The sequence below is a fragment of the Ambystoma mexicanum genome, chromosome 1q, assembly GCF_040938575.1.
Source record: "Ambystoma mexicanum isolate Mex_15411 chromosome 1q, UKY_AmexF1_1, whole genome shotgun sequence".
Classification (NCBI taxonomy): domain Eukaryota; kingdom Metazoa; phylum Chordata; class Amphibia; order Caudata; family Ambystomatidae; genus Ambystoma; species Ambystoma mexicanum.
Window position 1 is genome coordinate 101,451,095 of NC_090922.1, and position 18,116 is coordinate 101,469,210.

General features: G+C 50.0%; 1 protein-coding gene across 5 annotated transcripts in view; it reads left to right on the forward strand.

Moving 5' to 3' along the window:
* GALNS (galactosamine (N-acetyl)-6-sulfatase) overlaps positions 1 to 18,116 on the forward strand; it is a 613,875-nt gene that overhangs the window by 438,715 nt on the left and 157,044 nt on the right. For all 5 annotated transcript variants that reach the window (XM_069635767.1, XM_069635758.1, XM_069635793.1 and 2 more), the window contains one exon: positions 4,729 to 4,850. In XM_069635767.1, coding sequence (XP_069491868.1) covers positions 4,729 to 4,850 — 122 coding nt within the window. The remainder of the gene's footprint in view (positions 1 to 4,728; positions 4,851 to 18,116) is intronic.

Genomic DNA, 18,116 nt, shown 5'->3' on the forward strand with positions numbered 1-18,116 from the left:
ACAGGTGAAGCACTTAATAAAGCCACCATCCAGTCTACGCAAATGTAGGTAACTTAACTGTAGGGAGTTCACCGCCAGTTTCAGCAATTAATAATAATAGCTAGTTATTTATATGGCGCTTTTATCCAAAGCGCTTTGCAGGGAACATATTTACATGCATTCATATTACCAAATCAAAATTGGCATTCTCTTTATCGACCTCGGAAGGATGAAAGGCTGACTCATCCTTGCTGGGATTTGAGCCTGCGACCTGCAGATCAAATACATATCTCAGCAAAAGAGCCCTTAACCAGCTGAGCTATCTTACCAGCGTTACACACTGCAGTCTTCAAAATTGAATGGAAGTGGTTTTGGGAAGTAGGTATTTTAGGGAATTTTTGTTCTCTATTCGGTCCATGGAGAAATTGCCTTGTCCCAATGAACTGATCAATGACAGAGGAAGAAGTTTTAATCACGGGTAATGGATGTAATTGTAATTGCTTATTTATAACTTGCTTAATATCCAGAGGTTTCTAAGCGCGGACCCGGGGATCGAACCTGTGTTGCTCCACGTCGTCTTGCTTCTAAGGCGAGCGCGTTGTGCCCAAGCTATCTCCCAAGACGTGCCCCCAAGTTCTGGCCCGTGGCACACCGAAGGGCCTTAGGTTGGGCAAGAGTCATTATCTTAAGTAATAATAAGGATATTAGAAAATAGTGTTCACAAAACTTGTTTTGGAGTTGTGGTGGTGAAATAAAAAACGGTTTAATAGTAAGCTAAGTAAATGAACAAAACCTATGAGTAACTAAAATTTGTATTTTATTAAAAGTTAAGCATGTTCATTGCAAGCTTGAACAGTTTTGACCTGAGCATATATTTCAATGTTTTAGCTTTTGCTTTTCTGTATTATACTGGATATTGGCTGTTAAATTGAAGGTGAAATAAAAAATAAAAAAAAGATTCTCAGAGTCGGTGAAATGTTGCTGGGGAATTGCATTGCTAATTCTTTACTGCATAGAAATGCTTCTAAAGTCAGAATGTTTGGTAGGAATTCAATACCAGTGCGCAAAACAAAACACACCCAGAAACATCACACGCACAGAAGCCAGTTCCTCCTGGTTCTACACGCATCAACAGATGAGCACAACATCTAGCCTATCCCTCTCTTCTCAACCCAACCCACTTCACCACAGAGAGCCACTTTAGTGCCTGGAGACCTTGGAAATGGCAGCAGTGTGCAATATAAATCAACTTAACATGGCACCACTGTACATATTAAGTCATTTTAGCTCATGACACACATTTTTTACCTCCTCTGTGCCAAGCAGAATGCTTGGAATGAGAAACATATACATGTGTGGTATGTGCTAAATACATGGTCAACTTATATCATTATATGACAAATACTAGTTGGGCTCCAGTAGGTATTTGTATGACTGCAAAGCCCTGTCTAAAGGCCAAAAGATTACAGGCTACATTGATTGGACTTGAACTGATGAACGAATGAGAGCGTTAACATAGAGCCATACACAGGGTTGCTTTTAAACTGACACAAACAGCAAGAGTCAGGGAGGAGACGTTTTACTGGGGCCCCTCTGGGCGAGGGTGGCTCATAGCCAGGTTTTCCCCTTCCAGAAGTTAACAGGAAGACCATGCCAGATTGTGGATGCGCCATTGGAAAATCTGTTCACCCCAAACTGTTCTTCTTTGAACCAGTTGACTGGAGACCCAAATAACTGTATTCTGTTGTACAACTGCAACTGCAAAACAATGTGATGAAGTGCCCAAATTGCAAGGGGCTCAAATCCCGGCTTCAGACCTTAACCAAAATGTGTAATCCTGGATAACTAATTTATGCTCGGTGCTTTACCTTCCAAAACTGATAAATAATGTATCTCTAGTCTCAAAGACTTTCCACAACAATGTGTTTCAAATGTTGTGTTTCATTTTATGAGCTTCATTGTAATATTTGACTTTAAATACAGCAAGGTTGGTTAGTTTCCTCGTGTCCTCCTTTGGATTTAAAATTTGAACGCATGTTATTTTATGTTATGTTATGTTGAAGGATATTTATACCATACACTATCACCACCAGAGTGGTCCCCTGGTGCTCTAGTGGATCTAAAAAGCAAGAGGGTAGGGTAAGTTAGTAGGACTGAGCAGGAAAAAAGCATAAGAGAGCTGTGATGTGCTGTTGGCAGCTTCAGTTCGGTTTAAACTATTCGCTGAGCCTAGGTGTGATTTTTTTTTTTTTTTTTTTTTTGGTCAGTAGTTTCGTGTGCTGTTGTGCGAGGATATGTGTGGTTTGTTTTGTTGTGTTGTAGTGAAGTGCATGCGATTTGTTGTGCAATACAGGTATGGTTGTGTTATGTTTAGAATTTGAGAGGTGTAAGCAGAGAGGTGAGATTTGTAGTGGGTTGGTTAGTGGCGGCACTCCATCATACCTACTCTGCTTTGGCCACCTGTGGTACGCGTCCTGACCAGTGTTGTGTATTGTGGTGTGCTGAGGGGTCAGGGGTGTCTCCCTCCTATATTCCTGTGCAAGGTTGTGGGATGTCTGCACGTCTGTTTAGCGGTGATGCCTCCTCTACCCCGTGTCCCGAATAATGGATTTCTACACTGCTTTGGCCTCTGGCATAATCTGGTGTGCAGCCGCCATCGCCTTCCTAGGCCCCTTGACGGGGGGCGACCTTGAGCTACGTGGTCCCTGTGCTTTATCTGTTCAGTCACCACTCTTTCACGTTCAACTCTTATGTCCTCTGTCTGTGGTTCAACCTAGGACGCTCCCATCTCTCTCATTAGACTCTGTTAAGGCTCTCCATGGGAACCCGGGTCTCCCTCCTACTCTGAAATCTCTCCACCTCCTTGCACTTGTGGTGGTACGCTTTAGTCCTCCGTCTTGCGATGTGTGTTCATTCCGAGAGGTGTGGGTGTTGCTCATTCGTTTTCGTCCGGGTCTGAGTTGAAGAGCCAGGTTTTTAGGAGTTTTCTAAATTTTAGATGGTCTTCCATGTTTCGTATTTCTCTTGGGAGGGAATTTCAAATCTGTGCGGCTAGGCAAGAGAATGCTGATCCACCACATTTTTTTCCTTGTGTTTGGTTTAGGTTCCAGGAGGATGTCGTTGCTGGATCGGAGTGTTCTGGTCGGCTGGTAATGGCGATTTTCTTTTGTAGGAATTCTGCTTCTTGGCCATGGATTGCTGTGTGCCTTATGCACATTGTTTTAAATGAGATTTGTTTTTTGAGTGGCAGCCAATGTAGCATCTTTAGTGCAGGCGTGATGTGGTCTTTTCGTGAGAGTTTGAGGAGGATTCTGGCCAGTGCATTCTGTATACGTTGCAGTTTCATCAGTAGATAATCCGGCATTCTGAGGTATAGGCTGTAGGCATAGTCTATCCTGGACATGATGAGGGAAATGATAGCTAGTGTTTTGTGCGTAAAGGAGAGGAATGGTAGGATATTTTTGATCGGGTGTAGGTGGAAGAGGAATTCCTTGATTATTGTGTTTACTTGCGGTTCTCTTGTCAGCTCATTGTCCATTAGAATTCCAGGTTTTTGACTATTTTTAATGGCGTGGGCGCTGTTCCTAGGTCTGTTGGCCATGGGATGTATTGGTTGCTTTAATTGGTTTTTGGATATGATTATGATTCCTGTCTTGCACGGGTTGAGTTTGAGGCGGTTTGTGTTCATCCAATCTAAGAGTTCTTTCAGACAGTCTACTAGCGTTGTGTTCTCCTCTTGTGCTTTGTCAATTTTGTAGATGATTTGGGCATCATCTGTGTGGTTGTAGCAGGTGAGACCATGCGTTTTGATGAGGTTGATTAGTGGGGTCAAGTAGATGTTGAAGAGGATTGGGGATAGGGAGGATCCTTGCGGTACTCCACAGGTGGTGTCCCACAGCGCTGATTTGAATGGTTTTATCCATACTTTTTCTGTTCTTTCAGATGGGAATTATTTAATCCAGAGCAGCGCCATGTCGGTGATCCCTATTTCTACCAGTCTCTTGATTAGGATGTTGTGGCTGACTGTCAAATTCTGCAGAACATCCAGTAGTATAAGTGCAGAGTTTGTGTTGGCGTCTGCATTGGTCTTTAGGTCATCTCAGCTAGAGAGGAGTGCTTTCTCCATCCCTCTCATAGGTCTGAAGCCGACTTGTGCCTGGTCCAATAGTTGGTGTATTTCTACGTGTTCTAGTGTTTGTTCGTAGACATAGGTTTCTAGCAGGTTTGCCGGATAGGGAATATTTGATATTGGTCTGTAGCTAGCGAGGTCTTCCACATCACCTGTTGTATCCTTGAGGAGTGGTTTGATGGACACGGATTTGAAATGGCCGCTGTACTCTCCTCGTTGCTGTTGGTACTCTCGTTCAGAGGAGAATTGCCTAGCATTTCGGTGCTGGACTGCCCGTGGGCAGGACAAAGACTGATATGCAAGGATATGTCTCCTCTGTGAAAGGGACAGTGAGCTAAAAACTTGGTTGAGAGTCTTCGGGGGCCATCCACCCAAGAACAGGTCAATTGGCCGTGTTTGTCCGTCAGAGGGACTCCCAGAACCCTTCTTGTTTTGCATATTAATTAACTTTGGGTTTCACCCTAAGTTACCAGGGGAATCCAGACGTGGAGCCCTTGCTCACAGTTCTTAGTAGGAGACTGCAGTTGCCGCCCCCATTTTAACCAATGCATTGATGTGCACAAAAGCCTCCTTTAATGATATTTTTACTAATTCTCCTCCTTTGCTCCCTTTTTCTGTAGGGTATTGATTTCTGTCCAGGGCAGAATGTTTCCGGGGTGACGACGCATGTTCAGCAGGAGCACACCATGATTCCCCTGCTGTTTCACCTCGGACGGGATCCTGGTGAAAAGTATCCAATAAGGTGAGGCCAGTGGTTGAAATAAGTCAGTTACACTGCACTCTTTCAAAATGCCTTGGCATTCATACGGCTCTTAGTAGCGCCTGCTACCGCTACTCATAGTTTGGATATGTTTGTCATTGTTGCCCGCCATGGGACAAAATGGTGGAAATAATAATTTCTCGTTTTGTTAACTGGGCAAGTGCCATATACAGCTCAAGTGTTTAATAGTATTTGTTAGTGTTAATGTTCAATTCGTTTTATTTTGTGTTTTTGAAACTTTGTGTCTTGAAATTATCTGTCTTGATCAAGAATACAGCCAGTTGCCTCCAGGACACCACCTACCCTCTTAATAATCTGCTTGGTACTGCACACTTTCAAGAAGAAAAGCACTAGTAAACATGGACATGAGCTCTACACCACTAACTCCTCCCCTATGATAAAATCACCGCCATAAGGAATTACCTAGATACTCTGCACCCCCTCACGGAGATAATGATCAGGACATTGTAGCTTATGCTGCCAGATAACCAATTCATGTTCAGAGATAATGTATACCTGTAAAAAATGTAGGTGTCAATGGGTATGTCATGATGCCTACCCCCGGAGCACCAGGCCAGGCCCAGCACCCCCGGGAGCAGGCATCATGCCCCCGGGTAAAAGCCCAGCGGCCCCTTATAGGGGCTCTTTGGACTCTGTCCTGGCGCCGTTGGTGCCAGGCTCATGTTGGACATCAGTGGCGCCAGGCTCATAAAGGAAGGTGTTTTGTGCACTTACCTGATGCAGACCATGCTGCAAGATTCAGGCCTCCCTGAGACCTGAAAGTGACTATTTTTTCATTGGGACTATTTGCCATTCGGGCGTGGCCAGGGAAGGATACTTACCTGGAACTACTTTGGGGGATATTTAAGCCACGCCCAGACAGTAGCTCACGCTTCGCGTTGTTCTGCATCCAAGCAGCTGAACGCTCACCGTGTCTGCTCCTGCATCTGGTCTCCAGCCACGCCCGCCTCGATCCTGGAACACCTGTAAGGAAAGAAGAGAAGAGAAAGGTGAAAACCAAGAATTTTATCAAACTTCCTACCTGCATCCGGAACCTTCACGCCAGCGTTCCTGAGAAAAGACTTTCATTTAAAAGCACCGCGTTGCTCGCTGCAGCGCCGCGCTTCACTCACCTGTCCTCGGGAGTTCTTCTGGCTCCACCGCGACTGTCTGCATCGGTCGCCACATCTCTGTGCCTAGGGGAGAGAAGAAGAGACAAAAGGTGCGCCGAAGGAACATATGAGGAAAGCCTAATTTTCCACCATAACACTTACCGGTCTTCTGTTGGTGGACCATTCCTTATTTCGGGTCGGCGCCGCTTCGTTGGCAGGTACCGCACCCCTGCCCCTATGGGGAAAGGACAAAAGACATTACTGGAGGAATATAAAGACATTAAGAGGGATCGCCCCCATCGCTAACTCACCTGAGTTTACCATCGGCAATTCAATCCCTCAACGCATCGCCTTCATTCTGCACCTGAAATAAAGGACAGACCACAGGTTAGGAAGGCAACAGAAAAGGAGGCTCTACACTTGAACTTTTGTAATCTTCATACTTACGGCGTTCCGCTCGGAAAAGTAAAGTGGATTTTGCCAGCGCCATTTTGAAAACCAGTGAAGTAACTGGACAAACACGCGCCCCTGCACCAGAAGCAGGATGGAGAGTTCATCCTTTCAAACCATAAGGTGAGCTTCAACTGGGGATTTCGGAGGAAGTTAGAGAAGAACTAAGGGAGGAAAGGGTGAGCAAGCACACTATTCTGCAGACTGTTAATCCCCTTTCTCATCTGCAGAAGGATATTCCTACGGGCCAGACAAGCAAGATTTGAGGGTCCTGTTCAGTCGGTGTTCCGAGTTCTGTGCATCACGCTCGAAGAGGCCACAGCAACCCAGACTAGACCAGCGCCTCCGTGGGAGTCAGGTGAGCGTTACAGGGTAAACACACCATGACGCACCCATTTGCTCATGCTAAAATTGGATTGAATTTTTTTCCACTTATCACTACATACTCTTAACATATCTTTGCTACATTGATGCAGTCCGCTTGGTTCAAAGTGCTGGGGAAACAACCTTTATACGGATCACATAGGCTTCAATGCATTCAAGCAATTTTAAACTCGCTAATTCACCAGCAAGATAATATATGCACATTTGCTGGCTTCGTCCAGTTTAAAAAAAAATGTCTTATTTATTTTATTTTTGATAGTACAATTTATTCTGTAAACTGTTTTTTGAAGCACTGCAGCGGGAGATCAAGGGACTGGCAGTGATGATGGGAAAGATGGGAACAACTTAGAAGACACATCGTCACATCCTTTGATTACCATTGCAGGAAGAATGGGTGATTGCATTGAGTTTCATGTAACACACACTGTCAGGCAGAGCTATGAAAAACTGGAGTTCTCACAGACCCCTTTGGTCGCTGTTACCCCATTTACCCAAAGGATAGATCAATCCGGTGAGAGAAACCCCCCTGGGCAGGAGTTGTAAGGGACACACTCCCTCTGGAACTTGTGGTTAGTGAACTATGTGAGCAACCCTAAGGTGTCTCCCTGTCTAGTCCCCAGGGATCTGTCATCCAGGTGGCCAGGACACGGCCATCGCTTTTGGATCCAGTTCCTGGGGGTGGACCAGTGCTGGAGGATCACCTGGATGGGGGTGTCCTTGGGTAGTGAGAACGGGTCACAGACGGGTGAGACGCAGCATCTCCCGTCTCTAAACATCTTTTCCCCATCCTACCATGTAGGATATTCCAAAACACTGCCCCCCCCTTTTCCGACACAAATGCTTTTGCACAACTGGAAAGACAACAGACTAACACCAGAGCCGTTAACTTCCAATACAAGCGTCAGACAGAGTCCGCCAATTGACCAGAATCACACACCCGACAGCCCTTTCCCTTCCCCACAGGGATAAAAGGTGGAGCACGAGAGCACAGGACGAGCAAGGCAGACCACACGATGTGAGAGCTAAATCAGCACGGCAGTTCAAGAGAAGGTGAAAGACGAGAGGATACCAAAGGGAGAAGTGACCTTGCCCTTGTCGACAGAGACCCATGAAGCCTCAAGAGAAGGAATCGTAAGGCTGCGGACAATAGCCATCGTGTGTTGCAGCAGATGTCAACGGTGCCCGGGAGCCTCCTCCGGTGGCAGCCAAGCTGGGGAGAGACACATGGCCCAATGGTACTAGCCTTGACTCTAAAGACAAGAAAGTAAAGCAGTTCATCTGTCATAAATCACCAAATTATCAACTGAAAAGGATACAGTAACCAAAAAAGGATACAATTTGGTAGGGCTTTTCCGGATCCTATCTTCACACGACTTGATTGTAGTCAGGTCAAATTAGACCTTCCAAATGATACAACTCTCTGACTGAATAAAACAGGCAGAGAGATGGATCACTGGAAAGGGCGTGGGAATTGTACAGGAAGTATGTCTAGAATAGATAAGTATCATAAGACACTGTCCCAAGTTAAATACTAAGAAACACAGAATTGGGATTAATTCAGACACGGACCTTAAGGCTAAACTGAAGAATTCCAGGACAGTTTCTTGAAGAGTCCCAAGAGTTGAACAAACGACAAAGGAAGGGAAGATTAGTAAGGGAGACTTATCCCGAACGGCACGAGGCTCTCGCTAGATACCGGGTTGGTGCACCACAGGATAGCGTCCAATGTACTGTGCACATTCACCTTCCAATAGTTCATGAAATACTTCCTTTCCCACAAAGAACAAAATAAGAATCTCACCTGTTGACTGTCACAGGTACCAAAAGTTCAAAGTAGTTCAGAAAAACACGTGCAGGATTGCACGCGACAGCATACACCCAGCCAAGCCAGCCGCGCTTGTAGACAGCGTTTCCGTGTGAAGAATTAGACACGCGAGCAGGATTCACGCAGCTCTGGACAGCCGCACTTGCAGACAGCGTCCGTGTGGAGACTTGGCACGCGAACAGGATTCACGCAGCTCAGGACAGCCGCGCTTGCAGACAGCGTCCGCGTGGAGATTTGGCACGCGAACAGGATTCACGCAGCTCAGAACAGCCGCGCTTGCAGATAGCGTCCGCGTGGAGATTTGGCACGCGAACAGGATTCACGCAGCTCAGGACAGCCGCTCTTGCAGATAGCGGCCGCGTGGAGATTTGGCATGCGAACAGGATACACGCAACCCAGGAATTAGCGTGTGGAGGAAAGCAAGCTCAAATTAGGCCAAAGAAGTTTGCTGAAAGGAATGCGAGAACGCAGGTCCGGAGTTCAGCTACCAACGCCAAAATTGACTTAATCAGAAGCAGCGAATGGAGTTTCCACGCTGCTTATGTACGCACTGCCGTGATACACGTGACGGACCTAAGTCACGTGAAAATTAACGACGTGAAAAATGCAGATGTCGTTTTCCGGGCAATGTATCGAACAATCTCCATTTTGAGTAAAAAGGTCTACTGGTTCTCCAGCATGGGGTCTGGCATGGATTCACATGCTCATGAATATTCCCCGTCGTCGGGCTGGGAATCCTCGGTAAAGAAAAAACCAGTATCAGTTTCGTTTCTGATCTGTCTTTCGTAGTAATAACCAATCACTGATCTCTGCGTCATACTGACCACAGCCAATGACTGCCCTCTACCTAAGCCCCTCCTCTGGCAGCCATCTTCAGATTTTTACCGCACGTTCATGTGTTGGGATCCTCGTGCTATTGCTCTCGAGCGTTAGTGCTATTTTTTCACGTTTTTTCTCAAAAACTTCGTTTTTTTCGGTCAAAAGAGCCTCAAGCTCCACCGACTCTCTATCCGATCAACGGGGACCCGTGTCGGATTCGTCTGCGCCCCTCAAGGGTGAAGATTCGTCGAGCTACGCTTTTGGAGGACTCCAGAAGTTTCTCAGGCCCGGTCATGGCCCAGGAGAAGGGAAGCTCGACGCCCGGAAAGCTGTTCAGGGTCTGCCCTGGATGCCAGCTGCAGAACGTCTTCAAGGAGGACGAACACTCTTTTTGTCTCTACTGCCTACATGAGGACAAGACTCACGTGGAGAAGGACTGTGCGTTTTGCGGCAACATGTCGGAGCGGACCATGAAGGACCGCCATCAACGTCTCGCCAACTGGCTAGAAGGGAAGAGCCCGTCCGGCGAGAAGAAGAAGAAGAAAAAATCCGAGCGGTCTTCTAAGACCTTTGAGGATGCCCCGGCGACGGGGGTCCAACATAAGGCCAAGCACCGCGAGTCCGCTGGCACCGGGAGCACCGAACGGTCGGGCTCTACGGGCGCCAGGCAGGGCGCACCCTCCCCGGCACCATCAACCACGAGCCAACGCTCTGGGCCGGGTAAGAGGAAGGCCGAGCACCCGGCGAAGCTCCTGGAGAGGCCCCGGTCGAGCTCAAAGGCGGAGGGGGAGCGAGGCGGTGTCCCCCCCCCCTCACGGATAAGGCGGTGAGCGCACCTAAGGTGGTGAAGGCCTTAATCCATCCGGCCAAGCCCTCTATCGAAACTGTCGCGACAGCCCTGGCTCAGCCTGTGCAGGCTACACCAGTGGTGGCGACCTCGGGGCTCAGAGTCTCCCTGCCACCTCGGAGGGAGTCCTCTTTTGTGCCCATCGATAGGACCCCCGTGAAATCCCCCGAGGGGAAGAGAAAGGGGGGGCAGGGCGTCGTCGTAGACTCGGCTTCAACCTCGGAGGAGGAATTGGTCGAGGTCTTAAGCCACGGCTTCGGCGTGGAAGAAGACCGGCCCGTCGGGATGGATCCCGACGCAGGTGACGACGACATCGTCGAGGGTACCGACGGGGCCCCTGATCGACCGTCGGATTCCCCTCTGCCAGCACCGCAAGACAACTCGGCGGCCATTTTGTTGGCCATACAGTCCTTATGCTCAGAGATAAGGACGAGACTACCGTTGCCGACGGAGGAACCTCTCCCGTCGGGGCACCCAGAACCGGGACCGTCGGGTGTTCCCCCTACTAAGAAAAGAAGGATCCACCCTCCACCTCCTTCTCAGCCGTCGCGCCCCGTCCAGCCCTCCTCCCCGTCCACCTGAGGGGATGATACGGGGACTGACACGGCAGCGACGGGTACGGACGATGAGGTATACGACGAGGATTTACCGTCGTCGCCTCCCACCAGGGCCTCTCCGCCCGACGAGATTGGATCGTTCCACTCCATGATCACCAGGGCATCCGAGCTTTTCCAACTCTGCCCTGAGGAGAAGAAGGAAGGTTTCCTTTATCAGCGGCGCGAGGCCAAGAGGAAGACGGTCCTCTCAGTGCCTCTATTGGACAACATTTGGGATGAGGGCCTCACCCTCCTCAAGAACCCTTCCACGACGCCAGCTAGAAGAGACCGGTACGAGAAGAAGTACCGGGTCCCGGACACGGCCCCCCTGTTTCTCCGGGCGCAGCCTACCCCGGACTCCGTCGTCTCCGCGGCGGCCAGGAAGAAAGCGGGGGGAGGTGCGGCCTCCACATCGACTTCCCCACCGGACGGTGAGGGAAAGAAATTGGACGCTATGGGACGCAGAGTCATCTCGTCGGCAGCGACGACGATTAAAGCGGCCAACGCCTTGGCTATCGTGGCCCGCTACGACAGGGAGCTCTGGTACAAACTGGCTCCCCTGCTGGACTTCCTGCCGGACGACAAGAGGACAGAGGCCCTGGAGATCCTGCAGGAAGGTGAGGTGGCTTCGGACCACGCCATTATCGTTGCGACGGACATCGCCGACACTGGGTTCCGCCAGTTGGGCAACGGCGTTTGCCTTAGGCGGCGTGGATGGCTCAAGGCTACGGACTTCCGTCAAGACGTTCAGACCAGAGTCCTGGACATGCCCTTCGATGGGAACAACCTGTTTGGGAAAACAGTGGACGATTCCCTTCAGGCCATTAAAGCGGACACTGAGACGGCCCGGGCCCTGGGAGTTCTGCAACAACGACGGACGCCCTTTTGGAGCAGCGGAGGCAAGGGTGCCTCCAAAGGTTCCGGTGGCGGTTTCTCCACCTACCGTCAAGCGGCCCGCTCGTCGTCTCACGAGGCCTACAGAGGACGAGGCAAGTCTGGCGGACCCCGCCGTCGTCGCCAAGGAGGTCAAGGCGGCAAAGCCTCGTCGAAGCAGGATTGAACCGGCCGTGGGGTCGGGCCCCCACCGAAGCACCCTGGTGGGAGGCCGGCTGGCGAGCTTCGTCAGCGTGTGGGAGTCCATCTCCACCGACCGTTGGGTGCTGGACGCCTTGGCCCGGGGCCACGCGCTCGAGTTCCAGAGAAGGTGCCCGCGCGTCCCCCCCGTGGCCAGGAAAGAACTTCACGTCCCTCAACTTCTCCTGGAGGTAAAAGCGATGCTCAGGAAGGGCGCCATCGAACTCGTCCCAAAGAGGCTTCGGGGCTCCGGAGTTTACTCGAGATACTTCCTCGTGAAGAAGACAGGGGGATGGCGCCCCATCCTGGACCTGCGACGTCTGAACAAGTTCATCAAGGCGCAGACGTTCCGGATGGTCACCCTCCAGCACGTCCTGGGTCAGCTCGAGGAAGGAGACTTCCTGTCGTCGTTGGATTTGGAGGATGCCTTCTTCCATATTCCCATCCTAAAGGGGCACCGAAAATTCCTCAGGTTTGTGGTCCAAGGGCGTCACTACCAGTTCAAAGCCCTCCCCTTCGGACTACGGTCGGCACCCAGGGTATTCACCAAGTGCCTCGCACCGGTGGCGGCGCAGCTGCGCCGCGAGGGGGTCCACGTCTACCCCTACCTGGACGACTGGCTCATCCGAGCCAAGACGAGGGAGCTCGCCGTGGTTCACACGGCAAGGACCAGCCAACTTCTCACGGACCTGGGATTCTCCGTGAACTACGCCAAATCCCACCTGGTACCCGCGCAAGACGCTCTGTTTCTGGGAGCGAGGCTCAACACAGTGTCCCTTCTGGCCTCCCCGTCGGAGGAGAGGACCAGGACCATCCTGGGCAAGGTGCAGCGGATGTTGGTGGCCGACGCGGCCAAGGTGAGGTCCATCAAGTCCCTCCTCGGAATGATGTCTTCCTGCATCTACCTCATTCCCATGTGCAGGGTCCGGATGCGCCCGTTGCAGGAGTTCCTGGACGCGCGCTGGATCCAAACTACGGGCAGCTTCGAGGAAAGGATCACACTCGACGAGAGTTTCCGACGAGCGATCCGGTGGTGGGGCACCCGCGCGCATCTGACGGCGGGCTTGGACTTCCAGACCCCAGCCCACCAGGAGACAGTGACCAGGATGCCTCCCTGGAAGGGTGGGGAGCTCACACCGAAAATCTGCACGCAAGAGGCCTTTGGCTCCCGACGGAGAAATCCCTACATATCAACGTCCTGGAGCTCCGTGCAGTGTTTTGGGCCCTCAGGTCCTTCCTTCCGTCCCTCAAGGGCAAGGTGGAAAGGATCTTCACCGACAACACCACCACCATGTTTTACATCAGGAAACAGGGCGGAACCAGGTCCCCAGCACTGTCCAAGGAGGCGCAGGACCTGTGGCATTGGGCCATCGCCCAAAGGATATTTCTGGTGCCGTTTCATCTGGCAGGGATAAAAAACAACATCGCCGACTCACTCAGCAGGGAGCTGCGCTCGTGCCACGAGTGGGAGCTACGGCAGGATCTAGTGGATCGCCTCTTCCGACGGTGGGGCACACCCCAGATCGACCTGTTCGCGACGGCGACGAACTCCAAGTGCCGGAGGTTCGCCAGCAGGTTTCCCCAGGCGAGGAGCATGGGCGATGCTTTCTCGTTCCCCTCGGAGGGCCTGTTCCTCTATGCGTTCCCTCCTTTGCCACTGCTAATCCGGCTGGTCAACCAGCTCAAGAGGTCACGGTGCAGGATGATCCTCGTCGCACCTGCGTGGCCGAGGCAGATATGGTTCCCGGACCTTCTGGACTTGTCAGCGTCCCCGCCAATCAAGCTGCCGGTGGACGCGGATCTACTCTCCAGGGAAGGAGGCGCCATCCTCCACCACGACCCGAAATCGCTGAACTTGCAGGCCTGGCTCCTGCAGCGCTAGAGTTTGGAGGATACGACATACCGGCCGACTGCAGAGAGGTTCTTGCAAAGGCCAGGGCGTCCTCGACTCTTAAATGCTACGGACACAAATGGAAGAGGTTCTCTGTCTGGTGCCACGCACAGAAGATTAACCCTCTACGGATTACGGCTCCCCAAGTACTGCCGTACCTGCTGACGCTGGCCAAAGCTGGACTGGCACACGCGTCCGTCAAGATTCATCTTGCTGCGATCTCCCGATACACCAGAACCACGGGGCGGACGTCCTTGTGGTCTCATCGTCTGGTGAAAGAGTTCATGAAGGGACTGTTCAGATCGTTCCCGCCGGTGAAGGCTCCGGCCCCGGCGTGGGAGCTCAACGTGGTGCTGACCAAGCTCATGGGACCTCCGTTCGAGCCTCTGCACTCGGCTCCGTTGAAATTTCTGTCGTGGAAAACAGCGTTTCTTGTGGCCATCACCTCCGCACGACGAGTGGGAGAGATCCAGGCCCTTTCCTGCAAGGCCCCGTACTTCACTTTTCACGACACGAGGGTAGTGCTCAGGACGCACCCCTCCTTCATGCCCAAGGTGCCGTCGGACTTCCATCTCAACGAACCCTTGGTGTTGCCTGTGTTCTTCCCGTCGCCTTCGTCGCCGGCTGAGAGGACTTTGCACTCGCTGGATGTGGCTAGAGCGCTGAAGTTCTACGTAGACCGCACGAAGTGTTTTCGGAAGACGTCACAACTCTTTGTGAACTTTGGACCTGTCAATCAGGGGAAGGCTCTCTCGAAGGCTTCCATTTCCAGATGGCTCTCCGGCTGTATCATGTACTGTCACCGGTTGGCAAACCGACCGCTGCCTGGCCGTCCGAGAGCCCATTCCACCAGAGCGATCGCAGCTACCACGGCGTTCCTATCTGGTGTGCCCCTGCTGGACATATGCAGGGCTGCTAAGTGGAGGTCGACGCATACCTTCACGAAATTCTACTGCGTCGACCGGGATTCCAGGGAGGAGTCCAGGGTCGGCCAAGCAGTGCTGCGCAACCTGTTCGCCTGAGGTGAGCCTGGTGAGGAGGTAAGATGCTTAATGTTGAGTTTGATGTAATGCTTAATGTTGAGCCTTTGCCACCTCCCGTGGTTGTGCATGTGTGTACTGCTATGTATTCTTTATTCATGAGCATGTGAATCCATGCCAGACCCCATGCTGGAGAAGGAACAAGTTACTTACCTGTAACTGTTGTTCTCCAGCATGGGTCTGGCATGGATTCACATGCGAACCCTCCCGCCTACCCCTCTGCGGCTCTTCACTTGGTCATACTGCCACTTCACGTGCTTCCAAATCTGAAGATGGCTGCCAGAGGAGGGGCTTAGGTAGAGGGCAGTCATTGGCTGTGGTCAGTATGACGCAGAGATCAGTGATTGGTTATTACTACGAAAGACAGATCAGAAACGAAACTGATACTGTTTTTTTCTTTACCGAGGATTCCCAGCCTGACGACGGGGAATATTCATGAGCATGTGAATCCATGCCAGACCCATGCTGGAGAACAACAGTTACAGGTAAGTAACTTGTTCCTTCTATGGGTGTAACTCATCTTGTATGGAGAAGTTGTTCCTGGTCCAGAGGTATGTCCGGCAGGCATGACATCATCACAGCCGGTGAGTTGAGGGTAGAGCCGATAAAGAAAGTGAACTGTGTTGAACGAAAGTAGCAAGTGGCTAATTGAACCGAGAATGAACAAAGAACTGTTGATATGAAGAAAGGGGAAAGCCAGCATAGCAGAAGCAAACACCACGTGGGTGTTCACTCAAACTTTAAGTGATTACCCTGCTATTGAACTACAGTAACCAGAAGACCTTAGGAAAAGGTGGAAAGGGGTCAAAGTGGTTATACAGGGGTCTTGTCAAATCCTCTGTACCGTCGAAAGTCTTTGACCGACAGATGATTGAGAAATTAAGGGAAACAAATTCTGCATGGTAAAAGTAATACACAAACACTGCATTTTAAAGGTTGGCAAGAGTGAACCTGGCGAAGGGATGGTAACAAGAAGGGATGAAATCCGAAGTTCCGTGAACACTGTGTTGACAGGAGTGAACCTGGCGGAGGGGAGTCCACAGTGAATAGTTTGAAAAGACATTAAGATTTGTGAGTGCAAGACTTTAAACTTCCATGAGTAGTGTGTTGACTGGGGTGGAAAGTATGGCAGGGGGAGAATCCGAAAGAAAAGCCAACGTGAACCTGAAGGAGGGAGGCTGGAAATTGAACAGCGGTCTGCACCCGTATTAGGGGGACACAGGGTGAGACCGTCACCCAAAGCCATACGTGGAACAGAACTTTTGTGTTTGTTTGTTGAACTATCAGGCCCTCGAAGGCAAGAGACTATTTTTATTGAAAAGAGACTTTAACCATCGGAGAACCTGATAGCTGGAGCGTAACTGTCGGCTCGTGCAGAGAAAGCTTGAGTGCGTGCTGTGCTCAGGAGACCCACCTTGTCCTGCGCTGAAAACCTCGGGAAGGGAGAACCCTGGTAATCACATCCTGACTTATTATTTGTGAACACTTCTTTCTTTATTGAAAACCCTATCCCCAATTCGTTGTAAGGATTTGGCAATAGGTTTCTTTAGTATAGGCCTTTTTACTTTGACAAGATGCCTCGAGGACAGCCTTATTTTTCATTTGATGGTCGGCGCTTGCTCCAATCTTAGATTTAGGTTTAGGTTAGGCGTTTTCCCACCCTACATTTACAGTTTAATAAACACCCTTGTACTGTGATCACTTCTGTCTGTCTTTACTGTTGCCACCATGAGTTCCTTACATATGGTGTTAGAAGTGGGATGTGACTCAATTGAAACAAATTGGGGAACCCTACAATTTCAAAAACGTAGTCAGCGAGCCTCTAACCCTTCCATCGCCACCAAGGAATCAATAGGCTTTGATATCTAAAGCAGTAGGGAAGCTATTATTCCCCCTGGGAAAAGAGGAATGATTCCTATGGATTCGGTTTTGATACCCCCTCCGGGGTGCTACATCTGATTAGCCCCGAAATCTCGCTTAGCGTGGAAATTCGGGATAGATGTCTCAGCAGGCATTATTGATCCCGGCTTCCGGAGAGAAGTGAAGGTTCTCTTACAGAATCGTGGGGGAAGTCCCTTTTGAGGTACGTCGAGAAGATCAGATTTCTCTGGGAATTTTGGAAAGAGCTCTATTCCTTTAATATATAGACAGTGAACCAGTTAAAACGGAGAGAGGTAACTTAGGCTTTGGGGAGGCTGATAAACGTCTTGACATCGAAGAAAGGAAGGGGGACGAACATACCATCTATCCCGACCTGGCATTTGCTCAGCGAAATGACCAAGCCCTCGCTGAAGCTTTTTTACAAGCAATTACGGAAGGGGAAGGCAGAGAAAAGGGCAGTCCCTTTTTCTTCTTAAAACAAGGGTTACTTTACTGGAGAGAAACCTCCACCTAACTTTTGCTAAAAACTCAATTAGTAATACCTAAGAGTCATCGAAAGGTTGTGCTAGAGCTCGCGCATTCCCATTTTACTGGAGGTTATTTGGTACAGTTTAAAACACAGAAGCACATTAGCGGGAAATATTATTGGCCGAGTATCCATACCGATATAAAAACTTTCATCCAGACATGTGAAATATTCTTAAAGAGCAGTATGCACATCCCATTACCTGCCCCTCTGAACCTGTTACCGATCATAGAAGTCCCCTTTTCTAGAATTGTCATGGACATAATAGGACCTCTAGAGACATCTAAATTGGGCAATAAATATGTTGTTGTGATAGTAGACTCTTCAACCCGATATCCCGAGGCATTCACAATGCGAAATAACACCACCCAGCAGATCCTTAAGCATCTTCTACTGTATTTTTCCAGGGTTGACCATCCCAGAGAAATACTCATACCACTACCTTGAGAACTTCTGTTTACCATCCACAAACCGATTGCCTGATAGAAAGATTCAATAAGACTCTAAAACTAATTTTAAGGACAGGAAGGACTGGGACCGGATAATCCCAACGGCCTTATTTGCCTGAAGGAAAACCTCCCAAGCTTCCACAGGTTTCTCTCCCTTTGAATTGCTCTATGGAAGGGGAACCCAGAGATGTCTTGGACATGCTCTGAGAAACTTGGGAAGAACGTGAGGAGGACCCCATTCCAATCTCACAAACCGCCAATCGAATGCGAGAACACATGAAAATGGTAAGAGACTTGGTTTGTACTCATATGGGGAAGGCTCAGAGTCAACAAAAGGCTGCTTATGATTTTTTT